This window comes from Nicotiana attenuata, unplaced genomic scaffold (assembly GCF_001879085.1).
Source record: "Nicotiana attenuata strain UT unplaced genomic scaffold, NIATTr2, whole genome shotgun sequence".
NCBI classification, from domain to species: Eukaryota; Viridiplantae; Streptophyta; class Magnoliopsida; order Solanales; family Solanaceae; genus Nicotiana; species Nicotiana attenuata.
Genome location: NW_017673864.1, coordinates 90,591 through 110,593, shown reverse-complemented (window position 1 = coordinate 110,593; position 20,003 = coordinate 90,591). Strand labels below are relative to the sequence as shown.

Genomic DNA, 20,003 nt, shown 5'->3' with positions numbered 1-20,003 from the left:
TTCTAAAAATTTGGAGGCATTACCTATATGGTGAAACTTGTGAGATTTATACTGACCATAAAAGTCTGAAATATATCTTTCAGCAGAGAGATCTGAATCTTCGGCAGCGTCGTTGGATGGAACTAATCAAAGACTATGATTGTTCTATTTTGTATCATCCTGGAAAAGCCAATGTGGTGACTGATGCATTGAGCAGAAAATCTATGGGGAGTCTGGCACACATAGCTCCTGCAAAGAGACATTTGGCCAAAGATATTCAAAGACTAGAAGATACATGTATCGGATTTAGTGTCGGAAATTCAGAGGCATTATTAGCTTGTGCTCAGGCCAAGTCTTCATTAGTTGAGCGCATTAAGGCCACCCAATATGAGGATGACAATTATGCAAATACAGAGATGAGGCCTTAGCTGGTAAAAGCAAGGATATGATTGTTGAAAGTGATGGTGTTCTTCGAATGGGTGACAGGCTATATGTAGCAGACGTAGATGGGTTGAGACATGCTATTCTTGAAGAAGCCCACAACTCTAAATACACTATACATCCTGGACCCACAAAAATGTACCATGACCTGAAGCAATTTTATTGGTGGGAAGGTATGAAGAAACATGTTGCTAACTTTGTTTCTAGTTGTTTGACTTGTCAGCAGGTCAAGGCTGAGCATCAGCGACCCGCAGGACTACTACAACAAATTGAGATTCCAGAGTGGAATTATGGGAAAGAATTACTATGGATTTTGTCACCGGTCTACCACGAACTCTTAGAGGTTATGACTCTGTATGGGTAATTGTAGATCGACTGACGAAATCAACACACTTTTTGCTAGTAAAGACTACATATGGCGGAGTGAGGTATGCACAGATATTTATAAATGAAATTGTCCAACTTCACGGAGTTCCAATATCCATCATCTCTGATAGAGGATCACAATTTACCTCACACTTTTGGAAATCTTTTCAAGAAGCATTGGGTACACGAGTAGATCTTAGTACTTCATTTCATCCATAGACAGACGGGGCAGTCTGAACGTACTATACAGATCTGAGGATATGTTGAGAGCTTGCATTCTTGAGTTTGGAGGTAGTTGGGACACTTACCTACCTTTAGCTGAATTTGCTTACAATAATAGCTTCCAATCCAGTATTCAAATGGCACCGTACGAAGCACTATATGGTAGAAGATGCCGTTCTCCTATGGGATGGTTTGAAGCTGGTGAGACTAACTTACTGGGACTCGACTTAGTACAAGAAGCTATGGACAAGGTCCAGTTGATCAGACAGAGATTGCTTACAGCTCAAAGTAAATAAAAGTCTTATGCTGATAAGAGAAGAAGAGATTTAGTGTTCGCAATTGGGGATAAAGTGTTCCTACGAGTCTCCCATATGAAAGGTGTGATGCGGTTTGGGAAAAGAGGCACGTTGAGCCCCAGGTTTATAGGACAATATGAGATACTGGCTTATCGTTTGGCACTTCCTCCTGAGTTGACCTTTATCCATCCAGTGTTTCATGTCTCAATGCTAAGGAAATGTATGTCAGACTCATCTCAGGTGCTTGAAGCACCTGCTATACCGCTTGATGAGAAGTTGTCTTACGAGGAGGAATCAATGGCTATTATTGATAGACAAGTAAGAAAGCTACGGTCAAAAGATATTATGTTCGTTAAAGTTTTATGGAGAAATTATACCATTGAAGAAGCTACTTGGGAAGTAGAAAAAGATATGCAAGTGATAACTAGGGATTTTGACGTGTTTCATGCTCCTTTTTGCTTACGCTTTGATTATAAAATTCTTACAAAATAAATCCAAAAGGCTCATAAGTTGTGCTTGATTTCAGGTTTGATCAACAAAGTGACGAGATGTCAAAGATCGGCTCAAAAGGAGTGAAACCTGCACAAGTATCAAAGACAAAGAGAACTCAGGACAAACTAGCCTAGTGCGGCCGCAATCCATTCTGTGCGGTTCGCACTAGGGAGATTCAGAGACTAGATTTTTAGGGCATCAAAGCAGTGCGGCCGCAATAGATATTGTGCGGCCCGCACTGAAGACACCGCGTCTGCACCACCATTTTATGCGGTCCGCGGAAGCAAACTTCAGAGAGATGTCAAGTGCCAAGGTTCAAGCCTGTGCGGTCCGCGGTCGTGTTTGTGCGGACCGCGCTAGAGGCCTCCGCGGCCGCAGTCCATTCTGTGCGGTTCGCAGAGCCTGGGTTCAGAGAGTTGATTTTTCAGAGTCAAGAGCCAAGTGCGGCCGCACACCATTTTGTGCGGTCCGCACTGACCCTGCAGGGGTATTTTTGTCTAACTTTTCTAGCTTAGAATAAATAGAATATTTTTCCATTTTTAGGGTATCAGATATTATAGAACAGTAGCTGCGCTCGTGAGAAGCCATTTTGGGCACTTTAACGTAGTTTTAGCAATTGAATCATTATATTTACTTCAGTAATTTAATATTATGTCTTTCTCTTCATTTATTTCTCTGATTTTATCTTCAAGCATGAGTAGCTAAACCCATTAGCTAGGGTTGTGGCTCAACAGGCGGAGGGAATGAAGGGACCTGCAGGAGGCTGAAAAGCCGTAGTGCGCTAGCGCTAGCGAGTTAGCGCAACAACTTTCCCTAGTGTGGGTAATTGATGGGTATTGTGATTTAAGGTTAGATTGATTATGAGTGTTTGTTATTTGGGTCAATTTTATGGTTTAGTTTATGAATTAGTGGTTGCAAACACTAGTTTGTGCTTAGTAGACTTGGGCTCTTCTTGAGAAAGAGAGCCTAAGTCTCCAAAATTGACCCAACAAGGAATTGGGATGGACTCAAGAGATTTGATAGTCCCAATTAAAGGGTTAAACCTTGAGAGAGTAATTACCCGACTTGAACCCTAGTTGCTCGGGCAAACATGCATACCCAATTGGTCTCGAGAGAGTCAATTGGGCAAAACCACTCTTTCTACCGAGAGGTGTAGAGTGGGTAGTATTGAGAAACGGTTATAACATATCTCCCCAATCATGTCGATCGTGCCTTAGATGCAATTACCCGTCAATTAGCACCTAGGTAAAAGTCACTACCCTAGTGCCTTTTAAACCATTAGATACAACTTGTACCAATTCTCTTAGCATAATCTAGCTGCAATTATAATTAGTAGTTGATAATAGTAGAATATAAAGAAAACCCAAAAATGAATAGAAGACAAATTAAGAACATACACAATCCAAGCTAAATAGATACTCGACTCCAATCCTAGCTCTCTGTGGATTCGATCCCGACCCACAAATCGGGTAAAAGCTATTGCGACCCTCTCTTGCTACTTTTTAGTGGTGCGGAGTTGGCAGCGATCACTTTTTGGCGCCGTTGCCGGGGAGCTAACGGTTTTGGCTATCTATTTAGTTAGTTTTGTGTGTTGTTCTTCTTTCCTTCTTTGTTACTAATTTGTGTGTGTGATTACTACAGGTACCAAATGGCTTTAAATGCTAATGACCCTCTTGGAAATGTTCTTGCGGGGGAGGAGGTAGATGAAATTGGAGAGGATGAGGTGCCTCTTGTACCTCCCGGACCACGACGAGGCCGCCAGGCCAATGCTAATGATAATGTTCCAGACCCTCCTCCGCAACCTCCAAGAGTGGCTCCCAGAGTATTACCAAACCAAGGATATGCAAGTGCTATTGTCCCACCCAGAATCCGGGCGGGCAATTTTCAGATAACTAATGTGATGTTGACCTTACTTGAGCAGCGTGGGTATTTCACGGGCGCTGCGGATCAAAATGCCTACAAACATCTAAAAGGGTTCGTGGATACATGTTGGGGTAGCAAGCAGACGAATGTGTCCGAAGATGCTCTTAGGTTGAGACTTTTCCCGTTCTCACTTCGGGGAAAGGCATTGGATTGGCTAGAGAGACTCCCCAACCATTCCATCACAACTTGGGATGAGTTGGCGGATAAGTTTATTGCTAAATTATTTTCACCCGGGCATATGGCGGCACTTCGAGATGAGATATTGGCTTTCAAGCAAGAACCCACGGAACCTTTGCATGAGATTTGGGAGCGGTTTAGAACAATGGTGAAAGAATGCCCAAACAACGATATGACCGAGGCGATGATTCAACAAACCTTCTATCGGGGCATCAATACTACAAATCAATGCATAGTCAATCAATTGGCCGGGGGTAATTTCATGAAGTTGCCTTATGACGAAGCTTGCGAGATTCTTGATGAGATGGCGGATACATCCTCCGCATGGCAAAGTAGAGCCAATGTTCCCCAAGGTGACCCTACGGTTATTCATTTGCATAAGGAGTTACATGACCATGGACAAGCTATAGCGGAGTTGACAACTACTATGAACCAATTGGCTAAGGCACAGTTGCAACAAGTCCAAAACCCTCGCCAAGTGAATGCTATGGAAAGTGTTAATCTGCTTACTAACACGAGAAGGCAAAGAAGGCAATAAAACCAAGGGAATTCTGAGCAATTTGGTGATGATTGTGATGGGTTTCAAAATGATGGCTATGATGAGCAAAATGAAGAGGTACAATATGTTAACAACTATCAAGGCAATAGAGGCAACTCTTCAAACCAACAATGGCGACCCCAAGGAAATTGGGGCAATCAACAACAAGGTGGTGGTAATTGGAACAACAACAACCAAGGCGGTAATTGGGGGAACAACAATCAAGGCAACCAAGGGCATTGGAATGGTAATAACAACAATTGGAACAACAATGGTCAAGACGGGTGGAACAACAATGGAAACCAAGGCAATCGGGGGCAAGGCTTTCAAAGGCCCCCGATGTACCAACAACCGAACAATCCACCTCCGTTTCAATCTCAAGGATCTAGTTCTTCGGGTAATGATATGGGAAGAATAGAAATGATGTTCGAACAAATGATGAAGAAGAACCAAGATTCCGATGCTCAATTGGCTTCCCACAATACCTCTATCCGGAACTTAGAGGTGCAAATTTAGGGCCCAAAATCTCTCAATCGTTGAATGCTTGCCCTAAGGGGTGCTGTACCAAGTGATAACGGTGTAAACCCTAAAGGTGGGAACAATCATGTGATGGCGGTTACAACAAGAAGTGGGAGAGGCAGTGATGTGCATGCCTCGAAAGATAAGCAAGTTGTGGATGATGATGTTGAGTTACGGGAAAATGATGTACCTGTGATAGTTGACGATGTGGTTGAGAATGAGGTGAACAATGATGTGAGGATTGACATTGATGAGGCCGAGGTGGAAACTCAAGATGCCGTGAACCCGTCTAGGGAATACGTGATTGACATGCCCGAGCCGGTGGTGCCCAAAGCCAAGGCATCTTTGCCTAGACCACCTCCGCCCTATCCTCAGAGGCTAGCCAAGCAGAAAAGTGAGAATCAATTCAAAAAGTTCATTGACATGATGAAGAGCTTATCCATCAACGTGCCTTTGGTGGAGGCTTTGGAGCAAATGCCTGGTTATGCTAAATTCATGAAAGATTTTGTTACAAAGAAAAGATCAATGGACTGTGAAACTATCAAGATGACCCACCAAGTTAGTGCCATAGTACATTCAATGGCCCCGAAATTAGAGGATCCCGGTGCTTTCACTATCCCCTGCACTATTGGTAGTGCAAACTTTACCAAAGCTTTATGTGATCATGGGGCAAGCATCAATTTAATGCCCTTCTCAGTTTTCAAGACTCTGGGTATTGGGCCACCAAGGCCAACTTCCATGAGATTACAGATGGCAGATAGATCAATGAAGCGACCTTTGGGCATAGTTGATGATGTGCTTGTCCGGGTGGACAAATTTATCCTGCCAGCGTACTTTGTGATTTTGGATTGTGAGGTCGACTATGAGGTCCCGGTCATATTAGGGAGGCCTTTCCTTGCAACGGGGAAGGCATTGGTTGATGTTGAAGCGGGTGAACTAACTTTCCGAGTGGGGGATGAGAAGGTCGTTTTCCATGTTTGCAAATCCATGAAGCAACCCAATAGCACCGAGGTTGCTCATTTGTGGACATTGTCACAGCTATGATCGTGGATGACACAAGTTCTATGATTAATGTGGAGGATCCCCTTGAGGCGTGCTATTAAATCTTGATGTCAATGATGATGCAAGAAGAGTGGAGTGTGTCAATGCATTATATGGGATGGGCTCTTATTCCTATGAGCCCAGAAAATTGTCCTTGGATCTTGAAAATCGAAAAACTCCACCAACCAAACCATCAATTGAGGAGCCACCAGTGTTGGAGTTGAAGCCACTTCCTCCACACCTCAGGTATGAATTCTTGGGCTCTAATTCAACTTTACCAGTTATTCTTTCTTCTTGCCTTACTAACATGCAAGTTGAGGCCACTTTGGAGGTGCTTCAAAAGAGAAAAAGGGCAATTGGATGGACTCTTGCCGATATTCGGGGAATAAGCCCCGCATTTTGCATGCACAAGATTACTTTGGAGGATAGCCCTCCTTGGAATATCAAAGGAGGCTCAATGAGGCAATGCAAGAGGTGGTGAAGAAAGAAGTGATCAAGTGGCTAGATGCAGGTGTGGTGTATCCAATCTCCGATAGCTCATGGACTTCTCTGGTGCAATGTGTGCCGAAGAAAGGTGGGATGACTGTGGTGACAAATGACAACAATGAACTTATTCCCACTCAGAACAATTACCAGGTGGAGAGTTTGCATGGACTACCGGTAGCTAAATAAAGTGACCCGCAAGGATCATTTCCCGTTGCCATTCCTCGACCAAATGCTTGATCGCCTTACGGGGCGAGCCTTTTATTGCTTCTTGGATGGATATTCGGGTTATAATCAAATCTTATTTGCTCCGGAGGACTAAGAGAAGACCACATTCACCTTCCCATATGGTACATTTGCTTTCTCCTGGATGCCATTCGGGTTGTGCAATGCTCCGGCGACCTTCCAACGATGCATGATGGCTATTTTCACCGACATGGTGGAAGATATTTTGGAGGTCTTTATGGATGATTTTAGTGTGGTTGGTGATTCATTTGAAGAGTGTTTGGGAAATTTGGATAGAGTCTTGGCCCGATGTGAAGACACAAATCTCGTTCTTAATTGGGAAAAATGTTACTTCATGGTTGAAGAGGGCATAGTGTTGGGTCACAAAATTTATAAGCATGGGATTGAAGTAGACAAAGCCAAGATTGAGGTGATTTCAAGGCTTCCTCCCCCACTTTTGTCAAAGGGGTGAGAAGTTTTCTTGGGCATGCGGGGTTCTACCAACGGTTTATCAAGGATTTTTCGAAGGTAGTGAATCCTCTTTGCAAGTTGCTAGAGAAAGATGCTAAGTTTGTGTTTGATGAGAAATGCATGGAGGCCTTCGAACTTCTCAAGCGTAAGTTGACCACTACTCCTATTATTACCGCACCTAATTGGAGCTTGCCCTTTGAGCTCATGTGTGATACTAGCGATGTTGCGGTTGGAGCGGTGTTGGGTCAACATGTGAACAAAATGTTTCATCCGGTGTACTATGCGAGCAAGAAAATGAATGAAGCTCAAAGGAACTACACGGTGACGGAGAAGGAATTGCTGGCTATTGTGTTCGCCATGGAAAAATTTCGGCCATATCTTATGGGAGCCAAATTCATAGTGCACACCGACCATGCCGCCCTTAGGTATTGATGACCAAGAAGATTCCAAGGCAAGGTTGATGAGATGGGTGTTACTTCTTCAAGAGTTTGATTTGGAAATAGTGGACCGGAAAGGTAGTGAGAACCAAGTTGCGGATCATTTGTCCCGCTTGGAGGAGGAAGGAAGGCCGTGTGATGGCCTAGAGATCAATGATACATTCCCCGATGAGCAACTACTTTCTGTGTCGATGTGTGATATGCCATGGTTTGCGGACATTGCTAATTTCCTTGTGACTGGCATCATCCCGTGTGAGCTCTCTTCTAACCAAAGGAAGAAGCTCAAACGGGATAGTCTGGATTTCTATTGGGATGAGCCATACTTGTTCAAGATTTGCACGGATGGGGTGATTCGAAGGTGTGTCCCAGAGGGAGAGCAATTGAGTATTTTGGAGGCTTGTCATTCCTCCCCCTATGGTGGCCATCATGGAGGGGTGAGGACGGCTTCGAAAGTTCTGAGTTGTAGTTTTTATTGGCCAACCTTGTTCAAAGATGCAAGTGATCTAGTAAAAATATGTGATCAATGTCAACGAGCGGGCGGGATTTCCAAGAAAGATGAGATGCCTCTGAACACAATTCTTGAAGTTGATATCTTTGATGTATGGGGTATCGATTTTATGGGCCCTTTTGTTAGCTCGTGTGGGAACACTTACATTCTTGTAGCGGTTGATTATGTGTCAAAATGGGTTGAGGCCGTGGCCTTGCCCAACAATGAAGCTAGGAGTGTGGTGGCATTTCTAAAGAAGAGCATTTTCACAAGGTTTGGTACACCCCGGGCAATCATTAGTGATGGAGGATCGCAAAGTCTCTACGCCTTATCATCCTCAAGCAAGTGGCCAGGTTGAAGTGTCTAACAGGGAGATCAAGAGCATTTTGTCCAAAACTGTCAATGCCAATAGGACCGATTGGTCTAAAAAGTTAGATGATGCTCTATGGGCTTACCGGACCGCTTACAAGACCCAATTGGTATGTCACCGTACCGGTTGGTGTTTGGGAAAGCATGTCATCTACCAGTGGAGTTGGAGCATAAGTCCATGCGGGCCTTGAGGAAGCTTAATCTTGAGTGGGATGTTGCGGCCAATCTTCGTGTTGAACAACTCAATGAACTTGATGAATTCCGGTTCCATGCATACTCTACTTCGTCCTTGTATAAGGACAAGATGAGGTACCTTCATGATAAATATTCTCGTGGAAAGGAGTTCAAAGTTGGTGATTTGGTGCTCTTATTCAACTCTCGTCTAAGGTTGTTTCCGGGAAAGCTGAAATCAAAGTGGAGTGGACCATTTGAAGTAGTGTGTGCGACCCCTTTTGGTGCTCTAGATTCTAAGAACAAAAGTGGTGAAGTTTTTAGAGTGAATGGGCACCGGGTCAAGCATTATCTTGGGAAGTTTGATGATAGCCATGTGGTGGTTGTTGTTCATTACAAATGATGTGATGGTATCCCGCGTCGTGCCGCGATGTTAAATCAGGCGCTTCTTGGGAGGCAACCCATGTGTTTTTCTTTTTGTTTTCTTTGATTTTTTTTTTGTAGTATAGGATTGATTTTTGGGCTAACTGGTTGTGAGATGTTGCAGGATTGAGTTGATGCAGTGCAGGATATAACTAAAAATAAAAAAATAAAAAAATTGCACAGTCTATGAAGTTTCCAGTGCGGCCGCATTACACTTTGTGCGGTCCGCACTGGTAAAGGGTGACAAAAATTGCTCTCTGAAGTTTGCCACCGCGGCCGCGATTGATTTGATGCAGTCCGCGGTGGACCACCGCGGTTGCGGTCCATTTTGTGCGGACCGCGGTGGGTTACTGAGTTAGAATTGAACAAAAGTGACCAGTGCGGACCGCGGTTCATTTTGTGCGGCCGTACTGGTATTTGATAATGGGCCCTAGGGGTTTCTCTATAAATAGACCCCAAGGGCCTCCTTTTACCCTTTTCGAACACTTCACTTTCAGAGATCCTTTTTACTGTTCATCTTTAGCATCTTCATCGTAACTCTTGCTTGACATTGATTAGTTGCACTACATCTCAATATCTGGTAACATTTCACTCAATTCTTCTTTGTTTAGTTGTGTAATTTCATTTTATTTTCATATTCCTTAACTTTTAGTTCTTCTTCTCCCCGTATTTCTCTGATTGTTAGATTAGGTTAGTTTAAATGATAATTTTTGTGGACTTGGTGAGTATAATGGACTGGGTAATTGAGTAGGGACCCTAATTAGGTGAAAGTTTGAACTTACGAACAAAATCTTATGAACCCTAACTCAGTGCCACGTCTGGGCACGTAGCGCGGACTGCGGTCGTTTCTGTGCGGTCCGCGGTGCTATCTTGTGTCCAGGTGACCTTTGCCCAGTGCGGCCGCACTGCATTTTGTGCGGTCCGCACTGGCCCAGTGCGGCCGCGGTTGGTTTTGTGCGGTCCGCACTGGTGAGATTCAGAGGCCTTGTTTTTAGAACCCTATACCTGTGCAGCCCGCGGTCATTCTTGTGCGGTCCGCGGTGGCCTCAGTGCGGCTGCACTACCATTTTGTGCGGTCCGCACTAGGCAACTCCTGCAACATTTTCATTTGTCTGCAACACTGCTTTATGTGAACCCATCGATACTAACAAGTTATTTGAATTGTGTTTGCAGACAATGGTGAGACAACAAGGAAAAGGCTCAAAGCAACCGGGAAAAGGAGAACCCTCCCGGGGAGGGAAGAAGAAGATGGTAAAACTCACTCCCCAAGCTCAGGGAAACATAAAAATGACCAGGAAGCTAATAAAAGCTGCAGACAGAGCTGCTTCCCATTCCTCGGGGAGTGAGTACCAACCGTCAAGGGACATTTCTTCAGACTCCGTGCCAGAATATGTTGAAGACTGGCCGGAGAGATTCAGGCTAAGAGATACCCCTCCACAATCACCCACTGCCCAAGCACCAGAGCATATTCCCACCGAGTCATCTGAGGGCTCAGCAGCAGGCAGTGGTGATTACTCCACCTCTCCCACAGCTTCATTATCCGGGAGGGTGCAGACTGAGGTGAGGAGGAAGTACAAGGGGATGAGGAGATAGCTGAGGGTGGTGAGCCTCAGGTGGGAGGCATTGCCCGAACTAGAAAGCCGGGGGTTTGGCGAGATAGGTTCGTGAGTGAGGTAGCGTACCACAAATTTAGGGAGTGGTGGCCAGTGAGAAAGTTGATACCGGAGCGGAGTTTCATTGACAGAGATCTATTACCCACAACCCTGACGTGCAGAGATAGTTCAGAACTAGAGTGGGTTGAGAGTACTTTTTAGATGACTGTGTGGACGCCAACGAACACATGGTCAAAGAGTTCTATTGCAATGTAGCCCGCATCAAAAAGGGCTCCAAAGTGACCAAGGTGCGCAACAAGACAGTGTTGTTTGATGGGAAATACCTCAACGAATACTTGGGTTTCAATGAGGAGGATGAAGCTTTGTATATGGCGAAGTTGGAGATGGGCGAGGAGGTCCGTCCATGGTTAGCTCAGTACCTGGCAATCCCAGGTACCGTTCCTGATTGGTTGACTGCTGGGGTCAAGATATTGAGGAGGACCCTGAACTTTGATGCGAGGGGTTGGGAGACATTTGTTTGCAGCCGGTTGGATCCTACTACACATGACCAGACCCTTCCTCTCCACCGGGCTGTTTTGGTTGCTTCGATTATGGCGGGATACCCCATAAATGTGGGGAATGTGATGTCCCGCATTATCTCGTTAGTGGGAGTGGAGCATGGCCGGAACTACCCTTTCCTGAGCACCCTCACTATGTAATTTCGGGACTTGGAGGTGGACAAGAAGCCCTACGGCGTCAAGGTCAAGGCGACAGCCCCGTTCTCCTGGTATAGCTTGAAGGGGAATGACAACCCCAAGGACAAGAACTACAAAGCCCCTACTTCTGCCCCAACTGGCCAGTCTGAAGAGCCAGTTGTGGTAGAGGTTCCTGCTGAGCCTACTTCCATTTCTGCTGATATGCCTCCTGGACCTTCCACTTCTGTAGCCATTCCTCCTGGCCCTTCCACATCAGCAGGCCCGAAGATCCCATCTAGTCGGGCCCATCCCATCACTGCCCACCGGCTGAGCCAGGCCCTATAAGTATAAACAAATGGATGCAGATTGCCTCATCTAAGTGGTCCATATTGACTGCTACTGTAGCAGCTCAGTCAGCTCCCTCAGCCCCACAGGTACCCCAGTCGATCGAGGATGCGCTCAAAGAGATACTTGAGAACCAGAAGAAGATCCTCGGCACTCAGGCTGCGCTCATAAAGGCAGTGGATTCACATAGCAAGGCTCTCAAGGAGCTTGCTAAGGAGCGTAGGAAGCTTCGGAAGACACGGGCCTCCAAGGAGTCCGTGAAGGAGCTGCGGGCAGATGTTGATAGACTGAAGGCAGACCAGCTGCCTCTGGACCTGTTGCTTGCTGATCCAGTCCCAGCAGCTCATCCACAGCCGGAGCAGACCCAGAGGCCTCCGAAGAGGAGGAGGATGATCCCTAGAGCAGATGATGCTATCATCCAGTTGGCAGACCCACCGGGGACCTCCTCCAGTCAGCCACAGGATGTACCAGTTCCACAGCCTGTTGAGGTCCAGGCCCAGGTTCCAGTAGCTGAGGGAGCAGACCACCGGGGACCAGTCTGAGGTCCCCGAGCACACAGAGGACCCAGGGACCACCCATGATCCTATGCAGACAGACACGACTTAGGGAGCCCTCTATATCCTTTTTTCTATCTTTTTGGTGCTTATTTGGACTAGTTGGCATTGGGGACAATGCCAGCTTTTATTCGAGGGGGTGCACCCTTCATTTTTGGATGACTGTATATATTGATACCATTTTATGCTTTCTTGATTTTCATTTGGTATGTATATAATTTTATATTTAGTTACTTTTATCGCACTTTTTATCTTTCCTTTGGTCTGTATATAAAGTTACATTTCATTGTATATATTCATCCCGTCTATTGTATATTCAAATCCCCTCTTGTATATATTTATTCTATTTTCCGCAAAAAATTTTCGTTTTTAGCTTCTTATTTGTGATTCGTAGCTTCTTGTTTTTGAAATTTGCAATAAGCCTTTGGTTTTCTTAATGCCACGTTTCTTTCCAAAGGTGGAGTGTTGTGTGAACCGGGTGGCTCTTCCCAATGATAGATGGCGTGACAACCTTCTTAAGGGTTTGAATCCGTTTTTCTTTTTGTTTTTAGTAGTTTGTAGTTAAAGGTACCTCAAGCAAAGCTTCACTTGGGCCTAACACATTTGCCTTTGATCTTATGGTCAAAAATAAATTATTGTGTTTAGGATGGTGAAAGACGTGACCTTGAGACTCTTGTGTTGACCGATAATCATCAAGTGGTTTTTCGGGACCATTGTGTGCTCAAATCGTATCTAAGGTCGTTGTGGGCCCCCGAATCTATGTCTTTAGCAATCCCCTAGCTTGTGTGGTGTGTAATTGAATTGCGAGTCCAAGAGCCATTGGTCTAGAACTTGCCTTGAATGTTTGTTGAGGCGAAATCTTAAGTGAATTTTGACTTGAGGCGTGATTATAGGCTCTCCTTGATCCAAATGATAGATTGAACAATTCCATAGCCTACCAATGATAAGATCCCTAGTTAACCCTTTTGAGCCTTAGACCTTTTTCTTTCAAGAACCATGATACAAGCCTATACCCATTCTAAAAGATACCCTCTCTTGGCACCCAAATCTTTCCTTTAGCATATGGCAAAAGTATAAGTTTGGGGGGAGAGACGAGGAGTGCAAAAAGTGGTAAAAAGGCACAAAAGTGAAGAAAAGGAAAGGCAATGAAAAAGAAAGAAAAGCAAAAAGACAAAAAGAAAGTTCAATGTGAAAAAGAATGAAAAGGGATTCAAGAAAAGCAATGAAAAAGAAAGAAAGATATGGAAAGTTGAAAAAGGAGAAAGATTTGAAATGCATGAGAAAGAGTGACAATGTGTCTCTCTAACCCCTTAGAAAGAAGTGAAATGACTCAAAGAGTCAAGTGAATTGTGCCAAATAAATCAAAAGAAGTGCTTAAGGGAAGATGGAACCCACTTGAACAAAAACATGACCTACCCTAAACTAGAAGCCTTCACAATAACTCCACAAAAGCCCTATATGATCTTGAGTTGAATGAAGCTTACATTAGTGGATACTTACATAAGGGGCAAGCATATGGTACCTAGAGCCGGACTTGTGACCTTTCCTTGAGAGAGATGAGTGAATTCCCGTTAACCTCGTTTTGTGTGCCACTATTCTAAAGGTGAGGTTTGCTTAGGGAGAGTTGAGGATGTGTGAGTTTGGGTTCCACAATGACCAAAGTAATTGAAAGAGTTCTTTGATGTGTTGAGTCAACTCTTGATGCTCTTGTGTCGCACTTGATCCATGATTTTTCAAAGGTTAAATGTTGTGAATGATTCATTTGTATTGAGGGCAATTGTTAGTCCCAATTGAGGCTAGTTGAGGTTACTTTAGGATAGCTGAAAATTCTTGGATTTTCCCTCAAGGGGTGGGTCTTATTTTGTTTGCTTGAGGACAAGAAAAAGCTTAAGTTTGGGGGAGTTGATAACTAGGAATTTTGACGTGTTTCATGCTCCTTTTTGCTTACGCTTTGATTATAAAATTCTTACAAAATAAACCCAAAAGGCTCATAAGTTATGCTTGATTGTAGGTTTGATCAACAAAGTGACGAGATGTCAAAATCGACTCAAAAGGAGTGAAACCTGCACAAGTATCAAAGACAAAGAGAACTCAGGACAAACTAGCCTAGTGTGGCCGCAGTCCATTCTGTGCGGTCCGCACTAGGGAGATTCAGAGATTGGCTTTTTAGGGCATCAAAGCAGTGCGGACGCAATAAATATTGTGCGGCCCGTACTGAAGACACCGCGGCCGCACCACCATTTTATGCGGTCCGCGGAAGCAAACTTCAGAGAGATGTCAAGTGCCAAGGTTCAAGCCTGTGCGGTCGTATTTGTGCGGACCGCGCTAGAGGCCTCCACGGCCGCAGTCCATTCTGTGCGGTCCGCGGAGCTTGGGTTCAGAGAGTTGATTTTTCAGAGTCAAGAGCCTAGTGCGGCCGCACACCATTTTGTGCGGTCTGCACTGACCCCGCAGGGGCATTTTTGTCCAATTTTTCCAGCTTAGTATAAATAGAATATTTTTCCATTTTTTAGGGTATCAGATATTACAGAATAGTAGCTGCGCTCGTGAGAAACTATTTTGTAGCCATTTTGGGCACTTTAACGTAGTTTTAGCAATTGAATCATTATATTTACTTCAGTAATTTAATATTATGTCTTTCTCTTCATCTATTTCTCTGATTTTATCTTCAAGCATGAGTAGCTAAACCCATTAGCTAGGGTTGTGGCTCAACCCTAGTGTGGGTAATTGATGGGTGTTGTGATTTAAGGTTAGATTGATTATGGGTGTTCGTTATTTAGGTCAATTTTATGGTTTAGTTTTTGAATTAGTGGTTGCAAATACTAGTTTGTGCTCTAGACTTGGGCTCTTCTTGAGAAAGAGAGCCTAAGTCTCCAAAATTGACTCAACAAGGAATTGGGATGGACTCAAGAGATTTGATAGTCCCAATTAAACGGTTAAACCTCGAGAGAGTAATTACCCGACTTGAACCCTAGTTGCTTGGGCAATTATGCATACCCAATTGGTCTCGAGAGAGTCAATTGGGCAAAACCACTCTTTCTACCGAGAGGTGTAGAGTGGGTAGTATTGAGCAACAGTTATAACATATCTCCCCAATCATGTCGATCATGCCTTAGATGAAATTACCCGTCAATTAGCCACCTAGGTGAAAGTCACTACCCTAGTGCCTTTTTAAACCATTAGATACAACTTGTAGCAATTCTCGTTTAGCATAATCTAGCTACATTTATAATTAGTAGTTGATAATAGTAGAATATAAAGAAAATACCAAAAATGATTGGAAGTGATATTTGGAACAATTACACAACTCCACTCTAGATAGATACTCGACTCCCTTCCTAGCTCCCTGTGGAAATCGATCCCGACCCACAAATCGGGTAAAAGCTATTTGCGACCCTCTCTTCCTACTTTTTAGTAGTGCGGAGTAGGTAGCGATCAGCAAGCGAAGTATCCCCATTTATTTCAGTCTACAGGTACGTACTTGAGTTAAATTCGGGGACCGAATTTTATAAGGTGGGGAGGATGTATTACCCCAATATTTTAAGTGAGGACATATTGGACATTTAGAAAATAATTTAAAATCCCAAACAAAGGAACTAACAAATAAAACAAAACAAAGAAAAAAAAAGGAAAAGGGATGCAAGCACAAAAGGGCCGAAGTCCATTATCTGAACTAAAAGGGAAAAGAACAAAACAAGGGTTAGGGAAGGGAAAAGAAGCAAAAGCTTCAGCAGCAACGAAAAAAAAAACGAGCAAAGAAAGAAAGAAGGAAAAGAGAAAAGAAGGAGGAAGAAGTGGGTGCAGTGCGTTGGAGCCACAACTATAACTGTTGAGCAATCTTAAGCACTAATTGTCTCTTACGGGTATTACTTGAACTTCTTCTTCTGGTAGATTTTAATTTCGATTCTCTTGATTGACAGATTCTACAGAGTAATAGAAATTACACTAGTTCATTCACACAATTGAGAATTTTCTTCCTAAAGAATCAATAGAACTTTATGAAATTTGGAGTAATAAATTATATGAATAGGTTGGAGTTGATAAATTAGTAATTACTCATATGTGGATAAATATAAATCCACAAATTAAGACCCAAACATGAACCCCGATAATTGGGTATTCAAAAATAGCTATGAATTAGCCTAAATAAGAAAATTAGCATGAGATCGATATTATGTAATTATAGATTGATTGGAGGAATTTGTACGAGTTGCTTGAGGTGAAGCAATTGGTATTTCGGCACGAGTACTGTGAGTAGTAATCTTACCGCAATTTGTGTTTTCATAACTTGCATGATCTGCACATGATTTTTAATATGAATATGTTACCGATTATTTTGAGTTGCATGTGGGATAAGTCTTTTACTCGATATGATAAAGAAATAGTCATTTGAGATGATTATCGTTGTTTAAATATTCTTGTGGTCACCAGATATGTTTTACCGTTACGTGAATTTTATGTTATCGAAATAAAATTACATGATTTGATAAGAACCGAAATGCCCTATATTTTAAAATACTTTTTCTACGAGTATATACGGATTACAAAGACAAGTATAAATAGGAGTAGACATTGAAGGATCCCGTAGTTAACGACGGGTTCGTTAGACCTGGTGCAACATATTACATATTACTGTTACAGCCCTTGCTAGTGGGAAGGTAGAACTAGCATACCGTTACCGATTTTCCTCGAGTAGGGACTACCATTATATTTGACTTCTTGCGAAGAAGTCCACAGTTATTCCGATTACAAGATCCGTTCATTGAAAGCTCCCAAATGTGAATATTGATATTATACAGTGGTTACTGAGCTTATTACTGAACTGTTAATTGTATTATACTACAAGAAAAGCATGATGAGACTGAAAGTTATTTATTATTTCTGAAAGGGCATTTTTACGGTAATTTCTGTTTAATATACTAGCATATTTCTGATTTGTCCCCAATAAAAATGGTTGTGGTTAAGTGTTATTACTCACTGAGCTAGCGACTCATTCCCCATTAACTTTTTTTTTTACAGAGACAGCTGTTGACGCAGGCGAGAATTTTGTTAATTAGAGCGCACAGGTTGATAGTTCTTGGTGAGCCTCGCACTTGTTCGCGTGGGCAGAGATTTTATTTATTGTTATGATCTTTTTCTTTGAACTCTTAGAGTCGCTCCATAGTAATTATTTCAGTGTCATGAGTATTCTTTTGTGATTATAGTCTTATGTTGAGCATCGTTCTCATTTATCAAAGTTGGAGATAAATTAGTATTTCTAGTGGTTAGTTGGTGATTTAGTTATGGTGGAGACTTGTTTTGGTTAATTGACAAGTTGTCAATTTTTTGGTATGGTACTAGGATGTTTGGTTGTTGATTTGAGACAGGGAATTTTTTTGGGATAGTCCAAAAACAGGGGAAACTCTGCCCGATTTTCTGTAAAATACCGATGAGGCTTACTTGGGGGCAGTTGCTCCTAAGTGCCGGTCATGATCCTAATTTGGGCCGTGACAACAACCGACCCCATGTACTCCGTAAGTGTCGAGCCTAACCTCGACGAAGTAGTGACGAGGCTATGACAAGACACCCACGTAAATAACCTGTGCAGATAATAATATACATGCAAGATAACAACAAATAAGGGCTAAACATGTACTGCTGGGAGGGGACATGCGAAAGGGGTACAAGATACGATAAATACAACAGGAAATGATAACCAGAACAATCAATATGCCTTTAACCAGTAAAACGAATAAACACAATGAATAAAACTGCATGGCGTCACCCTTCGTGCTTTTACTCTCAACCTCACAATAAAATAATAACACGGCATGGCATCACCCTTCGTGCTTTTACTCTCACTTTCATCATAAATCAAGAGATATGGCACGACATCACCCTTTGTTCATTAACTCTCAAAATATGGTACGACATCATCCTTCGTGCATTAACTCTCACAATATGGAACGGCATCACCCTTCGTGCATTAATACTCAAATACGGCACGGCATCACCCTTCGTGCATTAACACTCAAATACAGCATGACATCATCCTTTGTGCATTAACACTCTCCCTTACCATATGACAATGAACATATAACAACAAAGAGATTGAATAAACAAGAACAAGCCTTACGTCAACAAGGGTTCCACAATACCAACCTCAACTTTAGAAACAATACTCAATTATCACAGAAATCCCATAACGATCAATTTAATAAGTAACTAGTCTTAGCATGGATAACATGATCAAGTAAGCAATAAGTTACAAGGAATAAGTCCCACCTGCATGCTTTAACCCAACAACAACGCGTAAGTACTCGTCACCTCACATATATGTTGAACCCAACATCTAAACATGTAGCAAATAGGCAAAAAGTCCTAATCCCACAAGTCAAGGTTAACCATGATACTTACCTCGCTCCAAAGATCAACTCAAAGCTCAACCACAGCTTTGCCTTTCAAACAAGCCTCCGAACCAACAAAATCTAGCAAATTACCAATCAAACGATTCAAAATAAGCCTTAGGAACTACCCACGGTTGCAAAAGGTTTAATTTAGGTCATTATTGAAAAAATCAACAAAAGTCAACTCCCGGGCTCGCTTGGTCCAAACCCGAAATTCGGACCAAAACTCGGTTACCGATTCACCCCCGAGCACGGTTATGCAATTTGTTTTGAAATCCGACCTTAATTTGAGGTCTAAGTCCCAATTTTACAAATATCCCTAATTCTACCCAAACCCCCAATTTCCACCTTGAAAATAATAGATTTTAGGTTGAAATCTTGTAAAATGTAATGAAAGATTGAAAGGAAATAGGTTAGGATCACTTACCAATGGATCGGGGAAGAAGGGCTCTTGGGAAAATGGCCGCTAGGTTTTTCTTGTTTTAAAATTTGAAGAATGAGAGAAAACCCCGCGACTGCGAAGAAACAGTTGCAATTCCGAAGTCTTCCCATTTCTACTGTCATCGCAATTGCGATGAAATTATGAACAGTGGACCCTCCATAAATGCCACCAAAATGATCGTAAATGCGAACCCCGCAAATGCAAAGAAACAGTCGCAATTGCAAAGTCTTCTCATTTCTACTGTCATCGCAATTGCGATGAAATTGCGAACAGTGGACCCTCCGCAAATGCGACCAAAATGATTGCAAATGCGAAGAAGCTCTCCCTAGGTGCACTTCGCAAATGCGATCACTGGGTTCGCAAACGCGAACCCAATTGTGAAAGTACAAGAGGAGGGGGGGGGTGAATTGTAGCCTTTTTAAATTTCTAGTCGACTACTCTTCTGACCTAGTCGACTTATGCGGAGACAGCCTGCACAGAACTGTCAGATTCATCCTCATCACTCCATGATTTGTGATTCTTTTTCTTGAGATCACAGTCCAGAATAGCATTAAAGCACGCCTCGTCAGTTTCTTCTCTTTTCTTGAGACATATGTTTATCATTTCTTCTTGATCATCCTCGTCGCTCCAAGTTGAGATTCTATGATTTTTCTTCTTGGGGCCGGGACATTTTAATTTCATATGTCCAGGTTTACCACATCTGTAGCAGCATATGTTTTTTTGTTGTTGAACCTTATTCTTCCGATTCTTCTGATGATTCTGGATGGATTGAGATTTTCTATTCTGCTTCTTTCTACTCTTCCTTTTTCTCGTCCTGGGTATCACGGCCAAGTCTTCTCGATTTTCACCATTTTCGGATACTTCAAGAGTTGACATGGATTCAATTACCTTAACTTTGTTGACGTCCCCGTGGATATTTTCCAATCTGT

At 42.9% G+C, this 20,003-nt stretch overlaps 1 protein-coding gene across 1 annotated transcript; it reads left to right on the top strand.

Moving 5' to 3' along the window:
- The first annotated feature begins 424 nt into the window (after nucleotides 1–424).
- LOC109217486 lies at nucleotides 425–19,376 on the top strand. Its single transcript, XM_019381740.1, has 5 exons — nucleotides 425–593; nucleotides 791–848; nucleotides 1,037–1,296; nucleotides 1,498–1,622; nucleotides 19,128–19,376. Exons 1-5 carry the CDS (start codon nucleotides 425–427, stop codon nucleotides 19,374–19,376), a joined length of 861 nt encoding a protein of 286 aa, XP_019237285.1.
- Nucleotides 19,377–20,003: the final 627 nt, after the last annotated feature.

Coding starts and splice junctions, on each gene's coding strand:
- LOC109217486 (XM_019381740.1), top strand. CDS start 425: ATGATTGTTGAAAGTGATGGTGTTCTTCGAATGGGTGACAGGCTATAT. Junction 594..790: donor GCAATTTTATTGGTGGGAAG/GTATGAAGAAAC, acceptor GGGTAATTGTAG/ATCGACTGACGAAATCAACA. Junction 1,297..1,497: donor GAGATTGCTTACAGCTCAAA/GTAAATAAAAGT, acceptor TTATCCATCCAG/TGTTTCATGTCTCAATGCTA.